Source organism: Alosa alosa, chromosome 20 (assembly GCF_017589495.1).
Source record: "Alosa alosa isolate M-15738 ecotype Scorff River chromosome 20, AALO_Geno_1.1, whole genome shotgun sequence".
In the NCBI taxonomy this organism is placed as follows: domain Eukaryota; kingdom Metazoa; phylum Chordata; class Actinopteri; order Clupeiformes; family Clupeidae; genus Alosa; species Alosa alosa.
In genome coordinates, this window is record NC_063208.1 from 27,533,787 (window position 1) to 27,553,958 (window position 20,172).

General features: G+C 42.8%; 3 protein-coding genes across 4 annotated transcripts; 1 reads left to right on the forward strand and 2 right to left on the reverse strand.

Annotated features, from left to right (window-relative positions):
* Positions 1-2,477: 2,477 nt before the first annotated feature.
* Positions 2,478-3,886, forward strand: nr0b2b (nuclear receptor subfamily 0, group B, member 2b). Its single transcript, XM_048228969.1, has 2 exons — positions 2,478-3,183; positions 3,433-3,886. The coding sequence occupies exons 1-2, from the start codon at positions 2,601-2,603 to the stop codon at positions 3,723-3,725; spliced, it is 876 nt and encodes a 291-aa protein (XP_048084926.1). The 5' UTR covers positions 2,478-2,600; the 3' UTR covers positions 3,726-3,886.
* A 4,379-nt stretch (positions 3,887-8,265) lies between these two features.
* kdf1b (keratinocyte differentiation factor 1b) lies at positions 8,266-15,183 on the reverse strand. Its single transcript, XM_048228965.1, has 4 exons — positions 14,753-15,183; positions 12,125-13,092; positions 10,244-10,321; positions 8,266-9,427 (listed from the first exon to the last, which is right to left on the reverse strand). The coding sequence occupies exons 2-4, from the start codon at positions 13,071-13,073 to the stop codon at positions 9,327-9,329; spliced, it is 1,128 nt and encodes a 375-aa protein (XP_048084922.1). The 5' UTR covers positions 13,074-13,092; positions 14,753-15,183; the 3' UTR covers positions 8,266-9,326.
* A 201-nt stretch (positions 15,184-15,384) lies between these two features.
* LOC125284830 (translation initiation factor IF-2-like) lies at positions 15,385-16,916 on the reverse strand. Of its 2 annotated transcripts, XM_048228961.1 has the most exons (3): positions 16,846-16,872; positions 15,601-16,626; positions 15,385-15,509 (listed from the first exon to the last, which is right to left on the reverse strand). In XM_048228961.1, exon 2 carries the CDS (start codon positions 16,521-16,523, stop codon positions 15,606-15,608), a length of 918 nt encoding a protein of 305 aa, XP_048084918.1. In that variant the 5' UTR covers positions 16,524-16,626; positions 16,846-16,872; the 3' UTR covers positions 15,385-15,509; positions 15,601-15,605. The 2 variants fall into 2 exon arrangements, with proteins under 2 accessions (XP_048084918.1, XP_048084917.1); XM_048228960.1 differs by having other exon boundaries at positions 15,601-16,916.
* Positions 16,917-20,172: the final 3,256 nt, after the last annotated feature.

The following is a 20,172-nucleotide window of genomic DNA, read 5'->3' on the forward strand; positions in this document are numbered from 1 at the left end:
GGTTCCATGCTATCCATGTGGGGGTACATGCCCACCAAGTTTTGTGTACCCCGGTCTTTCAGTGTCCCGAATCCTTGTTGGTGTATGTCACTAAATGTACACATAAATTATTTTATTGTAAGGCCCCCATGAACGAAAAACTTGTACACAAAATCTTTTAATTTTAGGCATGCATTCAGAGGGTGTCATAATGATCCTACACTTTTAATTTAATGGGATGGGTTGCAGTTTTGACCTTGTCAGCCAGAGATATTGAGATGAAAACACCTAATTGTTTGCTTTTTTATTTTTAACTAGGTGGCGCTATACATGAAATAAGTGGTAATGGGATGGGTTGACATGCCCCCTTGAGATCAACATACAAAAAAATGGTCCTCCCAAACCCTAAACCCTACGGTTTTCGAGATATTCACAGAAAACTGTGTCTCGCCCTACCCTCCTTTCGGGGTCCAATTCAGCGGGGGCTACAGATCAAAACGAAAACGATGGTTCCATGCTATCCATGTGGGTTACATGTCCACCAAGTTTAGGTGGTACCCCCGGGTCTTTCAGTGTCCCGGGAATCATTGACGGAAATTTGGGCATGCAAAAAGAAAAAAAAAAAAAAAAAAATCTGATTAAACCTATATGACCTATAGGCCTATCATAATAACATGGTAAGACTACATTAAGGAGAATATCATTAATAAACAATAATGTCAAATTAATCAACAGCCTAAACAATATTATACAAACCATAACGCATAGAAGCGCTTAAAGAACTGTGCATGTTGAACAGAAATGTCTTAGACCCCTCTTAAACAACCCAAAACTAATGTGCAGTGTAGACAGTAGTAGTAAATTACAGTCCTTGTAGGAAGTGTCCATTATTTTTTCAACCCACTTTTAACTTCCAAAAAAATTACGTCTCACTGCAACGATGCGCCATCTAGTGGACAAACGACTACTTATCGCCAATACAGTTGGTTTACAGTAATAAATTAAATATGTGCAGTGTATAGTAGTAACCTTATAAAAGCAGAATCAATATGGCTATGTCGTATTAACAATGTATGAACAACATGTAGATATGTGCAGTGTAGTAGCAGTAACATTATAAGAGTAGTAAGAATAATATGCAGTGTATTAAAGAAAACAGAATAAATATGGATATTCTTTATGAACCGTATAGACAGATACAGTATGTACAGCTGCAGTACCACTGTAGTGCAGAAACATTATAAGAGTAGTAAGAATAAGTGTATTTGCAGCATGAATAGTATGTTGTTTTGGAATGTTTTATATATGTTTGCAGTAGTATTGACGTTCAGGCTTATGCTCCTGTACAATATAATGCAGTAGGCCTACTTTGAGATCACTGTTGTGTAGGCCTAATGCATTACATATCATGACAGTTAAAATCTGCCTGGCCTTGGAAAAACATATCATTAGTTATACAGTGCTTGACACAGTAGGTGATTACTAATATAGGTGTCAATGACCGAGCGGTCAGGGCTTTGTCGACTCAGATAGTGTATCAGTGGTTGCAATATGGAACCTGCTCAAACTTGCATTTACATATGACCTCAACACCTCAACTTGGAATGGGCAGAATAGTGTGAAATGGCAGCATATTAACTCAGGAAATTAATAGGCCTACACTTGACTCATTGTATGTTTACTTTAAGGTTAATTGCAGTGTAGCTTGAAAGTGGTTCCTCACTTGTTATCACTCTGGATAAAAACATCAGATCAATGAATAAATATAAATGTAAACTTGAGAAACAAGGTAGTAAAAAACAAACAAATATCCCATAGTATAAAAACCATCCAGTAGGCCCACATGGTGATGAAATTATTCTACAATAATTCCTATCTAATTACAAACAGACTCCTAGTATGAAGTGTTAATTGTACAAAAATAAACATTCACCACGCCTATGGCATATTTCCCATGGACAAAATCCTAATCCTAAGGACCTGACCTCCATAATAACCACAAGAAACCTCTCCCCCCTTTGTCGTTCACATAATGCCCTGTATAACCTTCTCTCTGTTATGATTAGATATGATCTGGTGCTTGTGCCGGCTTCCTCGGGTGTTGTAATCTAACCCTGCAGATCTGTCTACAGTCTGCCTAATGACCCCAGTCAGTCCTTGGTGGCTTGGTACAGGCTGGGTTAATGACAGGTAAACATGATAAATGTCATTAACCCCGCTTCCCGCGAGCGCACTTCCCTTCCACCCCCTCCTTCGCTCCCTCCCTCCCTCTCTCTCTCTCTCTCGTCACTGTCCCAGCTTCAAGCTCCACTGGGGCGGCCTTATCACATCCACGTGGAGGAATACGGGAGCTCACCACGCAGTCCAGGGTCATGTTGTTTTTGCTCCCACCGCGTGTGAGGTTGAGATAGGGAGGGTCAAGGATGCCTCGTCGTCACAGGGTGAGCGGCGTGACTATAAAGGTGAGACACAGCAACGCTAAGCACAGAGGATAGAGTATGAGACTTGGACCACATACGAGAGTTACAGCGCTAGTAACTAGTAACAGTTACAGTAGCAAATTGTTTACTTTTAATTACACTGTGTATATTTAAACTTTTTTAAGCTTGACTTTTATTTGTATGAAGATGCATCCATTTGAGGTGAACCAGCACCAATGCCAGTGCCCAGACTCAGAGGAGAGACATCCTCCCACCATCCTGTTCAACATCCTGAGCCGGAGACACTACAGCAACAGCAACAGCAGTGTGGCTCCAGCAGCGGATAGACGAGGCCAGTACTTGGTGCCAAAGATCTGTCACTGTGACCAGCGTCGGACAGTGTGCCTGAAAGACCCAGAGGGCGTCTGCCAAGCTGCCTCCGCCGTTCTTATCAAGACCATTCGCTTCATGACTGGCCTGCCCTCCTTCCGCTACCTGCCCCAGTGTGACCAGTTGGCTCTCCTCCACAACTCCTGGGTCCCCCTCTTCGTCCTGGGCCTTGCCCAGGACAACATTGAGTTTGAGGTGACCGATTCGCCGGCTACCAGCATCCTCAAGAGGATTCTGCTGAACACCAGCGACAGAGGATTTGAGATGGAGGAGCCAGCCATGCCAACACTGGCCAGAGTACACAAGCTTAAAGCCTGCCTTCACAGACTCAGGAGCTTGGATTTAAGTCATAAGGAGTATGCCTATATCAAAGGGGCTTTGCTGTTCAATCCAGGTAAGTTTATCAGCCGAGTCACCACTCTATGAACTGAGTCAGAACAAGTACAGATCTAAAGAGGAGTAGAACACTGGTTTTGATTTCTATCAATCGTAAACACTTTTATGGATTTCCATTCAATGTTAACAATCTAGAAGACTACCATCTTCTTGGTGAAGTGCAATTTAAAGAAATGACATTCCATTATAATACTGGTATTATGACATGGACATATGACATGGATCCCCATCTTTTTCTCCACTTTAGATGTTCCTGGACTACAAACCCCAGCATTCATTGAGGGCCTACAGCAGGAGGCCCACAGGGCACTGCACGAGGTCGTGGTGACCCTTCACCCACAGGACCAGGGGAGGCTGACGCGGATCCTGCTGAGCACCTCTTCCCTGCTCACCATTCCCCACAGCCTCATTAGCGAACTCTTCTTCAGGCCGCTCCTGGGCCAGGCTGACCTCTTCCAGCTGATGAGAGAAATACTGTCACTTGGCACTGTTACAAGTGACCCTAGCATAGAAAGCCAAAGGTCGAAACGCTGTCAGTGACAAGTGGGAATTATTTGAATTCATTAATGTGGCCAGGTGGCAATGTGCAAGAATGATGATGTGTGTATTCGTCAGTGTGTGTGTGACTGAGATATTGTTACTAAAGACTTTTGTACTATATATTTTTATTAAAAAGAAATAAAACAAACAAAAAAAATCCACATATACATTTCAATGTCATCTTCTGACTGATCAATGTTGGATGAAAACATGTAGTTCCATCCATTAGTCAGGTTCGGTTTAGTCTCCCCCTTGTGGTCACAACTGGGACTATTTGTGGAGTTGTCAATTAGAAGTGGGGATATAGCCTGGGAATACCCATACAAACTTTCGGCAAATTTGGGATTTGCTCTGCTGCTCCGTCTAGCCAAGAGGCCATTGAAGCCCATTTCTAATGTCCCTAAAACATGGGCACGCAAATACAATCGCTAATCCGGCAAGGACGTGTATTTCTTTGGAATTGAGTAAACTACTGCATTTAAAATCTTTGTTTACAAGATTGCTACACTTTTGAAATGTTTTGGTAAGAGTTTAATTTACCAATTTAAGTTTAATTTCACTGCTAGTTACACCTATGCTGGAAGTCGTAAGTCAATGAGCCTTTTCCAGACCCTCTCCCAATTATACAATTGTGAAGGTCTGGGCGTTCCGAGGCTAGGGGATATATTTGAGAAATAAAATCTATTTACAACGATTTCATTTTGTTTAAAGAATATACAGACTTCATGGCAACACGTCTATGAAACCGTTTTTTTGTTTTAAAACAGCCACACTTCATACAGCAGTGGTTTGTCATGGCCCTACGGGTGCATACAGACTGATACCAAGGTCTACTCCCAATACCAATACCGATACTTTGTGTCCCATAAGACAAGTTATGATGAGTGGCAGGATGTGTCACCATGACAAGCGCTTTAACTGCAATGTAAACTAAGGTGTGAGAAGAGCAGGACAATGAGTCACCTCAGCTAGGCGCACTGGGAAGTACCAGGAAATCCCCCATCTGCTCAGGTAGGCATAATGGTGTCAGAGCAACACTCACCTAGCTCCAGTTTACACAAAACACATTTTAGTATTGACTGAACCTCTAATAAGATTTCATAGACATATTTATACTTTACAAGGGAGCTCTCATGTGAACTATAAATATTTCTATGAAATCTCATTAAAGGTTCATTTGTATTTACAATTTCCTAGTAGGCCTATTGGCTCTGTTGTCTTCCCTTTAACACTGGTCTTCAAAGCACCCAATTTTAAGATAGTGGTCAGTGAGGTTGGGCATGCATTGGTCAACTTTTCAATAAGCCCCATATGTCACCTTAAACTACACAAGCCATTAACCAGCCCCTAGATAGATAGTCCAAGATAAGAAACTTAACATTGCATTTCTTTAAACACCGATACAAAAGTATTCCTGGCGACAAGCCAAATACCATAACTCCCTTCAGAAACATCGTCTCAGTGGAGGTTAGGGACCAGAGGAGGCATTCCAGTGCCAATGCAGCAAAAGAATTTGGGCAGTGTTGGGCTTTAAAATCCAATGTCATTTCAAAGTAATTTGTTAGTCTCTGAATTGTAAGGCATTACACTACTATTGCATTACTTTTAAGTTACTTTCACCAAAATATCTAGAAATATGGATTTGCCCTTCTAAATGCAGTTTATTACGCTCAATGCAGCTTGTTCTTCCAATGGAGGGAGATGTATAGCATAATGACTGAGCTAGGCTTAAGGCTAACAACAGTAGAATGCAATAGGCGCAGTGCTCATGATGCAATACAAAGAACAATCATAGTCAGAATTTTGTTAAAAACCGACAAAAGGTCAAAGTCTGGTAAATTGTGATAGAAATACTGTAACTTTAAGGCCTAGGCCTACTCATTAAAAATCAATAGAGAGCCTACTATATTGTAAATCAAAGCTTAAAGGAACCATATGTAAGATTGTGGCTAAAACTGGTACTACAATAACTTTTAAATTACTGTAGAGCGGTAGCCTAGAAATCTAGACGCACCCTAGCGGCAGCTGCCAGGGCTAGTCTAGCAACTCTCCGTTGGCTTGTGAGCTGGAAATATTAAACTTCTATCAGGCCAATCAAATCGTTAGGCGGGCTTAACATAATGATTGATGGCAGAGTTGCAGCGGTTTGGCTTGAATTCCCTGCTACTTGAAAACAAAGAAGATGGATCTTGCTGTTGGTGAACAGCTTGACACGAGTTAAGCTTTTTTTAAGTTGGCAAAAGTTAGAACTAGCCAACTAGCTCCGCTGGTGGGAAAATGCATGGGACTCGTTCTAGCGCTGTCCTATTGTCCGTGCAGAGGGAATTTGAAAGACAACCGATTATCCCGCCCCTCGGACTGAGCACTGCGAACGGTGAGTGCCCAGACCCTACATTTTAATGTGGGTCTGGCTCGTCAGGCTAGTAGAGCGGTGTATCCCCTTCCCCTTCCCTCTGACTGGCAGTGTTGGCAACTGGATGCCGAAACACTACTGACTTTGTGATTAGTAAATAGGTGGAGGGTGGCGCATTAGGCCAAAACACAAAATGACAACATCATCATCAGTTGAGAGCTGCAACTTCACTTTTTAAATGACAATATCCTGGCCAGACTACTGTTGTCAGTGATATAAATATTTGAAATGAACATGATTTCTTAATGTCTAGTGACATATCAGGGCAATTTTAGGATTAATTGAAATAAATTTTTTACATACGGTTCCTTTAATAAAGACATGTCAAGATGGTGGCCTGCTGGCCATTTCTGTGCCCTAAGTGAGTGGCTTTGAGTGAGTGACATTTAAATGATAACTCAAACACCTTAAGTAAAATAAAAGGCCTATTATTTACAGACCATTAATTTCTGAAGAAATTATGTTTTACTCATAAATGGTGCACTGTCACTTTAAGAGCAGTGATCTTTACGTTGTCATAATGCCCTTTTGCCAGCTCTTGTTTACAAGCCTTATTTGTTTGAGTTACATTGATGCACAATATTAACAGAGCCGGACAGTAACGGAGTACATTTACTTGAGTACAGTACTTGAGTACAATTTTGAGGGATCTGTACTTTACTTGAGTATCATTTTTGGGGAGTACTCATGACTTTACTCAAGTACATTTGAGAGGCAAATATTGTACTCTTTACTCCACTACATTTCTATCCATAACCGTGAGTACCCGTTACTACCTCTAAAAAAAAGGAAAACATTTTGGAAACCCTCAATTTGTTGTTTCCCTCTCAAACGTGATTGGATTGTGCAGGCACCACTGATTGGGACAGCCTATCAGCAATCACCTTCAGCTTTCCGCCAAAGTCAACTCCATGGTCAGATTTAGATAAGAGACGAAACCATGGACGAAACAATAGATGAGTTTTCGCTTCAAGTGTTTCAATTACAAAATAGTATTTTCTATTTGAAATATGTATTTTAAATACATGTATCATAACTCCATGTAGGACGTTTCTGTACATAAATGTAAGCACTGGCAGTAGTAATGCAATATTTAGAAAATGTAGGCTACTCTTGTACTCTTGATACTCAAGTACTTTTAAAAACAAGTACTTCAGTACTTTTACTTAAGTAGACATCTGACTGTTGTACTTTTACTTGTACTTGAGTAAAATTTAGCAAAGGGTATCTGTATTTTTACTCAAGTAATGAAGCTGTGTACTCTGTCCGCTTCTGAACATTAACAATAATATGCACAATGTTAAGTTGTTTTAAGCAGCTTCATACCAGGTATCAAACTTGCATGTAACATCGTTGCATGCATTGTAAACGTTCCCGCAAACAGCAATATATTACAGAAATGACATTACTTTTGTAACGCGTTACACCCAACACTGAATTTGGGCCATGTCAGAATGAGCTTTAAAAACAACAACTGAAAGATGGATTACTCTTAGTGATACCTGAGTGACAAGATGTTCAAGAGTCTGTTAGCGTAACACAAAACAGCTATGATTAATATGAATGGTCGTACATCCACATCACCTTCAACAACATAAAGATGATGCAATCTGCTTTAAGTAAAATAAATGTAGGCTACATTCTTGTCAGGACAGCACTCCAGAACTTCAGAAGCAGGAAATGTTACATTATAAATGGTTGTAGTGGCCCCTGGCCCAGCTGCCATATCATTGTTAACTACTGCATGTCACCCATGACTAAAGCTCATAAACATAACCATTACACCTCTCCTGGGGCATTGGAGCTTTCATAGGGTTATTACCTGTCTGATTCACATGCTTCACTTCATTTACTTCCTGCTTCACATAAGCTGTTGATTTATGCCTAGTTTTGTCTATGACCGGACACACACACACACACACACACACACACACACACACACACACACACACACACACACACACACACACACACACACACACACACACACACACACCTAAATGCTTCACAGAATATCAAAATGGCTGACAATGGCAATTGACAGAGAATGTCAGTAATCCTACAGTATTTTTAATGATCAGTTCTAGTAATATTAGTGCATATAACAGAAGAAAAGATACCCATGTGCACATTTTCCTTCAATATTTATTTTCAGAATAAAATTCCAAAGACAGATATTGATGAGGGACTGTGTCTACTTTTTACACCTTCACTACAGACAGAGAATAACAGGGACAGAACCAGGCACCTTCTATATTATACCAAATCCTTACCACAGACAGCAAGGCAACAATACACTTGTTAAAATCATTCAAACTGTGTTTTAACAATAATAATAACAACATTTTTTTACATTTCTTCTACTAAATAATAACATGATGTCCTTCAACCCTCCACTTGACAATTCCACTGGGACACAAACCCTTTGTCATGTTCATGGGTGGATGAGCACACGCTTCCTCAGATTCACAGTATATTTACACTATTTAATCCCTGAATTTGACACATCTACAGAGGACACACTAGAGGATCACATGTTCATAGGCACACACACACACACACCACCCAGACACACACACGCACACACACACAAACAGATAATGCCAACATACCTGCATTTCCTATAAGCAAAATAGTATCTATAAAATGACTAAATATACATTTTGATCTGACGAGGGTGAGCCTGCACACTCTAAGTATCTCACTAGTAATGACATGATATTGTACAATACAGATAACCTGGGCCAACCAAAGGCATGACAGGTATGGAGGGATTCAGGTTTCTCTTTCTCTCAAGTTTCTCCCTCAATTTTTCCAATCTCATTTTTATTCTCAATCACCAGACACATCTCACTTCCATTCCTCTCTCTCTCTCACACACACACAGAAAAAAAATCATATATTCTTTTACACAGTGGACAATAGCCGACGCAATGAACCATAATCATCTCAGAAAGGAAAGCCAACAACAACAAAACAACAACAAACCACAAAGGACAAATATAAATTACTATAATTCTTAATATATAAAGAGACAGCTCTTAAAATGTCTTTTTTCCTCTAACTGTCTATGGCTCAAACTATTACTGACCTATTTCCTTCAACTAATACCCTTGGAGGAGGCAACATTCCAGAGTTTCCCAGTTTTCCAAATCCAGGGAAACAATCCGGAACATTCTTCCTGGGGTTCATGTGCGAGGATACCTGTGGAGAAGCGGAAGGCCAGACGAGTCCGAGTCCGTCTCCCGGTAGGCTGGCGAAAACGTCGTTGGCGAGCTGGATGAGTTTGCTGTCAAACACACACACATACACAAACTGTTAAAATTGTCTGCCATCTACTCGATAAGGTAGATTAGGGCTGAAAATGTAGACTCCATTAATGATTTTACTGTATTACAGTGACCAAGTCCAGAGTCAAAAGGAGTTGCAATAGATATGGCCATTTTATATAATGAGGCTATGTTAAGAGATATCCAAATGCATGTAAAGGAGGTTAGAGCAGCTTTAGTTTTCATGTGCCTTCAAGTATCATTTGTGTCCTTTTCCCTTATGTTTTATATCCTTTACTACAACTGAAATTATACATGTGTCTGCTTGAGTCCTGTCAAATAGTAGGACAGGCGACTGATCGGCTACAAGCAGCACATTAATATTCATCTGCTACTGATCAGATACCCAATGGACAAGCAGGCATTGTCTTCCTGACAATGACTGACTGTGTCAATGACTCCGTCCTCCGAGTCAAAGGAGAAAACAAATCCGCGACCTCACAGAGAAACCGAAAACTCTGGCATTAGCAAAAATTGAGCCCTCAAATGAAATGAGAAATAGGAAGTGAACGGTTCCCGAAAACCACCGAAGAGGAAACAAATAACCTCAGGTGTGGTTTCTCAATGACCCTGGTATACCAGCTATGACCAGACTACAGAATCAAAACATTAATCAATATTTGTCAACTATTCTTTGTAATAGACCACCTTCATAATCTCAACATAGACTCACAAAACAATGAGCTCTTTCACATGAAAACAGTCTATGATTTGTGTCCTTAGGCAATGACAGCCATCTCAGAGGGGTGAAAAGATATTTAGATTACAATTGTTACCTCGATCGCTGTTATGGCGCATTTGTCTGGCTAGGACATCTGAAGGTGTCTCTTTAGATATTTGGACGTCAAGGTCATCTATGGACATGGAGAACAATATTAGTCATCTGGAAGAATTCAGACACAGTAATTTCAACTAACTTCAGTAGTTAATGATGATGGTGAGGGTCTCATGAACTGGGCATGGACAGTAGATATGTTACTCTACCTTTCTCTACCAGTAGATATGTTTCTGAGCACAAATCAGTTGGCAATTACTTTTCACACAGAAAATATATATCTTGTGCTACCAACTGACCTATATGAGAACAGCAACTGGCGTTACTGGCGTGTGTTGATTTTTTGGTGGTGCCATAATGAATATATATATGTAATATATAATGAATATTATATATAAACAGAAAGCAAGCAAGTCTGATGTGCCTTTTTCTATGTAAAACATCTGCTGTGGGTGATTGGCACATCACCAATATCTTCCAAAGGGCTTTCTTACATTTGTGTTTGCCTATTTTGCCTTTGCCAGTGAAGAGTGACAAGAAGAGATTGGGAGAGAGAGGTGGGGTGGATCGGGAAATGATACGGACACTGCAGCCACTATATTTGTTCTTAAGAAGATCTTGAGAAAAACTCCATGTTTGATTCACGAACATGTTCAGTATTCAGTATTCTATTCTTGCATTCTATTCTCTCTAGTATTGCACTCTTGGTTACATCTTTGCACTGTTCACTTTCTGCACTACCTCCATGGCACACGTTCTACTATAACATCCCACTTTCACTTATGCATACTGCACCACTGTGTCAGTTCCCTGCCTCGAATCTGAAATCATCTGAAAACAACAAAAATTCAGTGGCTCTTGTAAATAATTACATTAGGGGCTTAATTTAATTCAATTTAATTTAGTGTCAATCAATAGTGGGTGAAACAAAAAAGATGCATTGTTGGTGATAACTGAACTGTTATCTGTCATGTTTAGTTAGTAAAGTTAACCCTAGTAAATTACATTAATAGTCGTTATTTAAATCCAATATTATTATATATCTGTTGAATTGCTGAAAATGCAACAACCAAGTATATCAGCACTTAAGTGTGCGTAAGAGTGCTCGGTGCATCAGTAAATGCCATATTTTAGGGGGAATGAATTCTTCATAAGAACGGTTGGTGAGTGAGGCCCAATGACAAGACGTGATGAACAACTAGAACCTATTAGATGAATTAATTTGATTCATGTACTATTCCTTTAATTATTGCACAGAGTGCCCCACTATTTTGTCTCTTATCAGTTATAACCTTCATACAACTTGTTTGTGCTCTTGCTCTGGTTCTTCCATATGTAGCCCAGTCTGGCCTTAAGCTAGGATTACCTCATCCATGCAAATTCTACACACATAGAATAAACACAACATTGTGGAATTAGCTCCCTATTCAAAGGCCTGAGCCTCCGCAAGTTTACCTGCCTCTTCCATATAATGTTTAAGAATGATTTTCTGCTGATTAATGTGCTCTCACACAAACACAGAGAAGTGAAGAAGCTAGGACTAAGGTTGAGGCTCAAATCAAACTCATGTATAAAATGTGACTGATGAAACAGTGGAAAAAACACTAGCAGTGGATACTCCACTAGTACTAATTGATTGCTAGCATTAAAGGAGAAATCCTTTATGAGTTTATGAAGACACGCCGGACTTCACCCATAGCACATAGATGTTCATGCTCATAATTGTCTTCAGTGAAGCCCTTCACTGAAGTTCTCTTTTGGCTTAGAGCAAGTGGCCTGATGAGTTAAAACTATTTGGCTCACGCTGTTGTCCATATTAGCTTGTAGAAAAAAAAAATAACAGTAGGTAGACATTTATAATTGTGCATCATTTTACACTTACTGTAGTTGCTATCGGTGAGGGAGAGGCTTCCCTTCATGGTTTCGGTGCCGCTGTCGGCGGGCGTCTCCAGGCGACGTACGGGGGGCCTCTTCTTACTCTTGCGTGTGCTCAGGCGGATGATGCCGTGGACGAGTCGACACTCGGCATCCTGCTCCTCCAGGTTGTGCTCGCGCACAATGTCAGAGATGAGGCGGCTGATATCGCTGGTGCGCTTCAGGAAGACCGAGTCGGATGTGCATTTGGCCAGCTCGTCGATCTGGAACTGCGAGTAAAGGTCCAGGAGCTTGCGCGAGATAAGCGAGTCCACGTTGCCGCTGCCGGCGACCCCGTCGTCGCTCCACTCGTCCCCCGGCCCAAACTCGTCCAGGTACACGCTCCCGCTTTTGTGAAGGCCAAAAGGTCGCGGTTGCTCCTGTCGAGGGGCTTTATAGAAAACTGGCTCGTCGTCCAGGTAAATAGGGTCCACTTTCACACCGCGGATATAGACGTCCGTGTAACCAGACTCTGATTCGTCCTTCTTGGCAGAGCTGGGAGTGGAACGGGCCACTTTGACCTCCTCCGATTGGCTCTCAGCAGGCGCCAGACACGGGACACGTTGGAACAGTCCGCAGGTCAGCACGTTGCACACAAATATCCGGCACGCAGCCACGGAAGCGCAGGGGCTGCACTCGCACATCCTCGAGGAAGACGACGACTCGGCTGGCACAGGCAGAAAGTCCTGGATCTCGACCTCCTTGCCGTTGGCGTCTCTGGGGTTGGCCTTGTGGGTAGTGCCCCTCCTGGGTACCGACAGAGGCTCCACAGGGTCCACGCAACGCTCCTGGTAGGGCCTGCCCTGGCTGCCTGTGCTACCCTGGGAGAGGCTGCGATCCAGGCCGAGGCCGTTGCCACCTGGCCCAGACAAGCTCCATCTCTCATGGTTAGGACCTCCAGTGTGGTGACCAGACATGGCTCATGAGGTCCAGGGCCTGGGGAGAAGTCGCAGTATGAGATCATCATTTAATTCAATTGTTATTTACTGTATACTGATCGAAATCGTCTCAGTGCTTTGCAGAACCTAGAGCGTGAATCCTCCTGACCAAGCACTAAGGCGACCCAGTGCAAGAAAAACTCCCTTTTAACAGGAAGGAGCGGAGAGCAGAACTGTGGGGGAGGGGCCTATCAGCCTTGGGCCAGGTGGGGGAATTCACTACTAGACTCAGGCTGTGCAACTTGCAGTATGAGTTGGCACCTATTTTTAGATGACTGAACCACTGGAACTCTTTTATTTTAATGTTGTCACTCCAGACAGGGTCAAGGGTCTACTTCAAAATGTGATCCAAATGTAAGTCACACAGATAAGCAATCCATCAACAATGAGTGTCAGCTTAGCACAAATAAGGTTAATATGTGATTCATCTTAAAGAATGCAAGAATTTAGGCTACTGCTTTAGTGATAATTTGCCAGATCCCATCATGCAAAGGCAAATGAAGTAATCCTAGGCAAGTGTTGTCCTTTTCAGTCAGTCACGAGTTCAATCCTTATTCACGAGTTCAAAGCCTACCTTGACCAGAAGTACCACCTGATCAAGGCAATATGTTTCTCGCAGTTACGTGAATGCCACCATCTACATCTAGGGTAAAGTGTGCTGTAACCAACAGCCTATTTGTTAAAATAATGAACAGGCTTGCACACGGGAATTTATAAATGAAGAAGAGTGAATAAATGCACTTGATTTTCAAACTGATAACAAGTTGTCAATGGTTATTTATGCAAGCTTGTGTAGCCTAAACCAGACATACCTAGGCCTAGCCAAATGTATCCTGGCTGTAGATAAAGCAGGGTATGAATTTCCCAATATTTTGCCAGATTATAGTGGTTTACTGTGGTTTAATATGAATTTCAATGCCCGTCTGCTATCTGGGTTGTTTGTTGTTAAAGTCAAGTAAACATCTGGTTCCAAGTGCAATTAGACCCGACTTTTCAACAATAAGCAGGCAACAAGCAATATAAAGAACCTTAACAGACATATAGACTAGGCCTGTGCTGTATCTGGATTTTGCTTCGTTTGGCAGAAACTGTCCAACCAAAACACAAGAGAAAAAAAACATTAGCCTAGATGCGTATTCATGTTTCATGTATGTATTCATGTACACAACAACCACTAGCCCTAGCCTAACCTTCACCAAAACACTGAAACACAGGGCCATCAAGCGTTGAGGTTATTTTTACAATAGTGTAGCACAAGAACATATCAATATAGAAGGATATAGAACGTCATCTTCAAAAAAGGCAAATTCGTTGCTTGTGCAAGACAGCAATGGTGACGTTTGTCTAGGCCTATGAATACGCACCTGTTTACGACCACCTGCCATACGGCAGTGGCAGAATAAGCCTATTCATTTGATTACTTAACATGAATAAATAACGAAGAATAGGCCTACTCTGAATTACGGAGAGGAAAATGTAGGATCATGTAGTCATTGGATTGCACCGAATTTAAATTCCGAAAACATGTTAAGGAACATAACTAATTTACATAGGCTAACGTTATTGCCTAAATGAAAAATACCCCGAACGATATTAACTAATTACTGTGTTAGTCACTTTCAACGTAGCCTACTACGAATTTAGACCAGGCTACTTACGGCATATGGCATAAAAGGTAGTCCACTCGTTACAACCAAAAAAAAAAAAAATATATATATATTCCGGAAGTCAAAGCAAACTATTCTTCCCCGGCAGTTGTTTGAACAGGAGTTAAGTCTCCAAAGTCAATTCGGCGCCATTTGATTTATCAGAGACACACGCTCCTGCACACGGACACGTACAAGATGAAACTGAAGGTTTCCTTCAAGATAAAAAGCGTAAAACTTGGAGGCGGAAGATCACCTGCGGCGACAGGTAGACCTCAAGGTAAACCTCGGTTTTACCTTGCACTGTTGCACAAAACAATGATGACGTCAGGCAACGGAAGTCTAGGAAATTGGTGAGAGTCACGGTTTAAGGTTCTAGCTGTAGCCTACCACAATTGTCCCCCCCCTTAAAAAAAATTAGGCAATAAGCTGAATGATCCAACAAACACGTTCACTCCACGAACCTTAGCTATTTAAACAGACCTCCTGAAACCTAAACTTCACTGCAATTCGACAAGACAGTAGGTGGCACTGGAATCACGTGCTAAACAAATTAGGCGACAACCCTCTCCAGGCACATTAAATTGAAACAAGATGACTGGCGTCCATTTAAAATAAAAACAAAGTACTGAAGATAGACAAACTCAATTACAAACCATAAGTAACTTTATTAGTCAGAAAGGCATTTGAGACACTTCATGAACATTTAGCAAAACCATAGCGGTCATATTCAGCACATCTTCTGCCATAGGTCCCCACCAGACTAATCCTGAAATTCAAAGAACACTTTTAATGAAGGACAATTATGTTCCTAGACCGTCTTGCAATTACTACAGGTTTTGGTTGAAAGGGCACCTTACCAGTTTCATTCTCTATATCTCCATGAACGGTAGGATGGATTAGATGCCTGAGGTTGGGTGGCAGGCCTCAGCTTACCCTCTTCATTTCTTTGGCACGGCACCTCAATGATGCCAATGCCTAGATAACTGGGGACGGTTATTAGGACGGAGTCTTCTCCCTGCTGACAAGCGCCAGTGGAGTAAGCAAGATTTTCAAGCTCGTTGCCTCTGTGGCTTTGAGGGACGTAATTTTGAGAATTGGAACTTGTGGATGTCGCTTGGCTCTGCCAGGTTGCTTGGCCTGCTTGTCCGTAAGTCGAGGAGGAGACTTCAGCCTGGGCCCATTGGGCCTGAGGAGACCCAAAGCTGCCGGAGGGCATCTTAGCAGATGAAGCAGAGGATTGGGGCCTAACCGGCACTTGTTTGGTTACCTCAGGTTTAGCTGAATCGGGTCTGTACTGACCAGAGCTCGTTGAGGGCATTAACTGTTCATTAGCAGGCCTGTACATACTGCCCTTAGACGGAGCTGTAACTGGCTTGTAGCTTACGCCACTTGTTGACCCAACTTCAGCTGCAGAGGAAGGCTCAGCAGAACAAGCAGGGGAATTTGGCCCAACCAGCACTTGTTTGACATCCTCATCTTTGCCAAGAGCAGGTTTAGCTGGATAGGGCCTGTACTGACCAAAGCTCGTTGAGGGTTTTAGCTGTTCATTAGCAGGCCTGTACATACTGCCCTTAGACGGAGCTGTAACTGGCTTGTAGCTTAAGCCACTTGTTGACCCAACTTCAGCTGCAGAGGAAGGCTTAGCAGACCAAGCAGGGGAATTTGGCCTAACCAGTACTTGTTCGACATCATCTTTGCCAAGAGCAGGTTTAGCTGGATAGGGCCTGTACTGACCAAAGCTCGTTGAGGGTTTTAGCTGTTCATTAGCAGGCCTGTACATACTGCCCTTAGACGGAGCTGTAACTGGCTTGTAGCTTACATCAGTTGTTGACCCAACTACAGCTGCAGAGGAAGGCTTAGCAGACCAAGCAGGGGAATTTGGCCTAACCAGTACTTGTTCGACATCATCTTTGCCAAGAGCAGGTTTAGCTGGATAGGGCCTGTACTGACCAAAGCTCGTTGAGGGTTTTAACTGTTCATTAGCAGGCCTGTAGCTCATACTGCCCTTAGACGGAGCTGTAACTGGCTTGTAGCTTACATCAGTTGTTGACCCAACTACAGCTGCAGAGGAAGGCTTAGCAGACCAAGCAGGGGAATTTGGCCTAACCAGCACTTGTTTGACATCCTCATCTTTGCCAAGAGCAGGTTTAGCTGGATAGGGCCTGTACTGACCAAAGCTCGTTGAGGGCATTAACTGTTCATTAGCAGGCCTGTACATACTGCCCTTAGACGGAGCTGTAACTGGCTTGTAGCTTAAGCCACTTGTTGACCCAACTTCAGCTGCAGAGGAAGGCTTAGCAGACCAAGCAGGGGAATTTGGCCAAACCAGTACTTGTTCGACATCATCTTTGCCAAGAGCAGGTTTAGCTGGATAGGGCCTGTACTGACCAAAGCTCGTTGAGGGTTTTAACTGTTCATTAGCAGGCCTGTAGCTCATACTGCCCTTAGACGGAGCTGTAACTGGCTTGTAGCTTACGTCAGTTGTTGACCCAACTACAGCTGCAGAGGAAGGCTTAGCAGACCAAGCAGGGGAATTTGGCCAAACCAGTACTTGTTCGACATCATCTTTTGCCAAGAGCAGGTTTAGCTGGATAGGGCCTGTACTGACCAAAGCTCGCTGAGGGTTTTAACTGTTCATTAGCAGGCCTGTAGCTCATACTGCCCTTAGACGGAGCTGTAACTGGCTTGTAGCTTACGTCAGTTGTTGACCCAACTACAGCTGCAGAGGAAGGCTTAGCAGACCAAGCAGGGGAATTTGGCCTAACCAGCACTTGTTTGACATCCTCATCTTTGCCAAGAGCAGGTTTAGCTGAATCGGGTCTGTACTGACCAGAGCTCGTTGAGGGCATTAACTGTTCATTAGCAGGCCTGTACATACTGCCCTTAGACGGAGCTGTAACTGGCTTGTAGCTTACGCCACTTGTTGACCCAACTTCAGCTGCAGAGGAAGGCTTAGCAGACCAAGCAGGGGAATTTGGCCTAACCAGTACTTGTTCGACATCTTTGCCAAGAGCAGGTTTAGCTGGATAGGGCCTGTACTGACCAAAGCTCGTTGAGGGTTTTAGCTGTTCATTAGCAGGCCTGTAGCTCATACTGCCCTTAGACGGAGCTGTAACTGGCTTGTAGCTTACGCCAGTTGTTGACCCAACTACAGCTGCAGAGGAAGGCTTAGCAGACCAAGCAGGGGAATTTGGCCTAACCAGCACTTGTTTGACATCCTCATCTTTGCCAAGAGCAGGTTTAGCTGTATAGGGCCTGTACTGACCAAAGCTCGTTGAGGGTTTTAACTGTTCATTAGCAGGCCTGTAGCTCATACTGCCCTTTGACGGACCTGTAACTGGCTTGTAGCTTACGTCAGTTGTTGACCCAACTACAGCTGCAGAGGAAGGCTTAGCAGACCAAGCAGGGGAATTTGGCCTAACCAGCACTTGTTTGACATCCTCATCTTTGCCAAGAGCAGGTTTAGCTGTATAGGGCCTGTACTGACCAAAGCTCGTTGAGGGTTTTAACTGTTCATTAGCAGGCCTGTAGCTCATACTGCCCTTAGACGGACCTGTAACTGGCTTGTAGCTTACGTCAGTTGTTGACCCAACTACAGCTGCAGAGGAAGGCTTAGCAGACCAAGCAGGGGAATTTGGCCTAACCAGTACTTGTTCGACATCATCTTTGCCAAGAGCAGGTTTAGCTGGATAGGGCCTGTACTGACCCGAGTTGACCTCTGCCTTTGACAGCTGATTGGTAGGCCTGTAGCCCACACTGCCCTTAGACTGACCTGCAACTGGCCTGTAGTGTGTATTGCCTGTAGACTGACTTGTAACCGGCCTGTAGTTTGTGCTACTTGTCGACCCATCTACAGCAGTGTTCGCCGAAAGACCATCATTTCTGGAAGAATCCACTGGCCGGACCCCCCAGGAGGATAGAGAGCCTTGGTTAGGGACGTTTCCACCATATGAACTCCCCCCGCTTTGCTGGCCTGCTGGGGAAGGGGGGAGAGTACCAGCAGGCTTCATATTCACAGCAGAAGATTTCGTATAACCTCTGCTACATATAAATCTGTTGGGTCTGCCGAAGAGACCGCGCGAAGGGCCTTTGTACGGTCTCTCTGACTGAGAAGGTGGGGCCTCTTCAGGAAGTCGCAGGCTGTCCGTGTAATAGTCTGAAATGTAAAAATTAGAGCGTGAATGAAAGCTTGGAAGTAGCAGAAACTAGCAACATTACAGGGACAAAAAGGACACTTGAGGAATGTCTAAAGGCCATTTGTTTTGCCAACTTATTTAATTTCAATACCATCCCAGCAAGGCTTTAACATCACTGCTGTGGAGGTTTCCATGCCCCTTCAACACTATGGTTTGTTTCACACCAAATCCATTTACTGTTGCATTGACCTCATCCTATATCTGTATTAACAAGTCTGTGCTAGTCATTGGGATGTAATATAATAGTTAAGGTTACCAGGGTTAGTCACCAATGAGCAGCATGGAGTAGCCAGAAGGAAACACAGGCCCAACCTGCAAAACACAAAACATCAATACATTGCCCTCTCCCTGCAGTTCTGATTTTAGAATCCTACAACAAGGAATTGAAATGCACTATAGTGATGCACATTACTCCTCCCGAAAGCCATTAACTTGTTCTGGACGTAAATAACTTGTAATGCAAATAACTTCCAAGGAAAAGTTAATCTTGAAAAAGGTCTTTTTGGTCACAAAAAATAAATCAGATCTTATTCGGCTCACCCATTTCTCCTAAGGGACCCTTAAGAGAAATAAGTTAGGATAAGAGATTGAGAAGGGAAAAAAACAGTACTTTGAGAGCTCAGCTGCAAAGTTACAATCTTGTCTAAGCCCAAACCAATTCAATTTAGAGCTCAAAACACCCTTTCCCTCTCCCCCCATCACCTTACATCTCCTTAAGAGAAACTGGCTGATGTCTCATTTCAAATTTTACTTTTCTCATGGGCTGACACAAACATATGCTTAAAACACAAACTTACCACCAACAACAAGTCCCAGAAAACATGGCTGTTAGACAGAGGACAACACAGCCCTCAGTTAGATCAACTCTAATAACCCAAGACCTTGTAACTTGTCTATCTGCATACAAGATGCACATTTTTATACTGAACCTACTCAGCTAATAGTCTACTGGTGCTGCTGTGCAAGGCAATTAGATACAACAGCTGAGTCAAATACTTTGTGGCTTAAGCCATTTGGAGTCAGACTTGAGTAACAAATCAGGATAATTACTGTGATTGGTTGGTTGCTCTATTGCAAGAAATTTAGAAAACCTTGCTGTGTGAAATCCTGCCCTATTGTTCTTCCTATGCCAAGCCATTGGCAGGCAGGCATGTCTTTCTCCTTGAAATGCATCTGATTAGTTAATTCATTCAGCACTCTATTGGGAAATTAACTTTCAGTCCCATGTCTCTC

Excerpts from the sequence above, each read along its gene's own strand:
- nr0b2b (XM_048228969.1), top strand. The coding sequence starts at position 2,601 with ATGAAGATGCATCCATTTGAGGTGAACCAGCACCAATGCCAGTGCCCA. Across the intron at positions 3,184-3,432 it reads GGCTTTGCTGTTCAATCCAG|ATGTTCCTGGACTACAAACC; the intron begins GTAAGTTTATCA and ends TCTCCACTTTAG.
- kdf1b (XM_048228965.1), bottom strand. The coding sequence starts at position 13,073 with ATGTCTGGTCACCACACTGGAGGTCCTAACCATGAGAGATGGAGCTTG. Across the intron at positions 10,322-12,124 it reads CCTCACCGATAGCAACTACA|ATGACCTTGACGTCCAAATA; the intron begins GTAAGTGTAAAA and ends CCATGTCCATAG. Across the intron at positions 9,428-10,243 it reads GCGCCATAACAGCGATCGAG|CAAACTCATCCAGCTCGCCA; the intron begins GTAACAATTGTA and ends TGTGTTTGACAG.
- LOC125284830 (XM_048228960.1), bottom strand. The coding sequence starts at position 16,742 with ATGAGCTACAGGCCTGCTAATGAACAGTTAAAACCCTCAACGAGCTTT.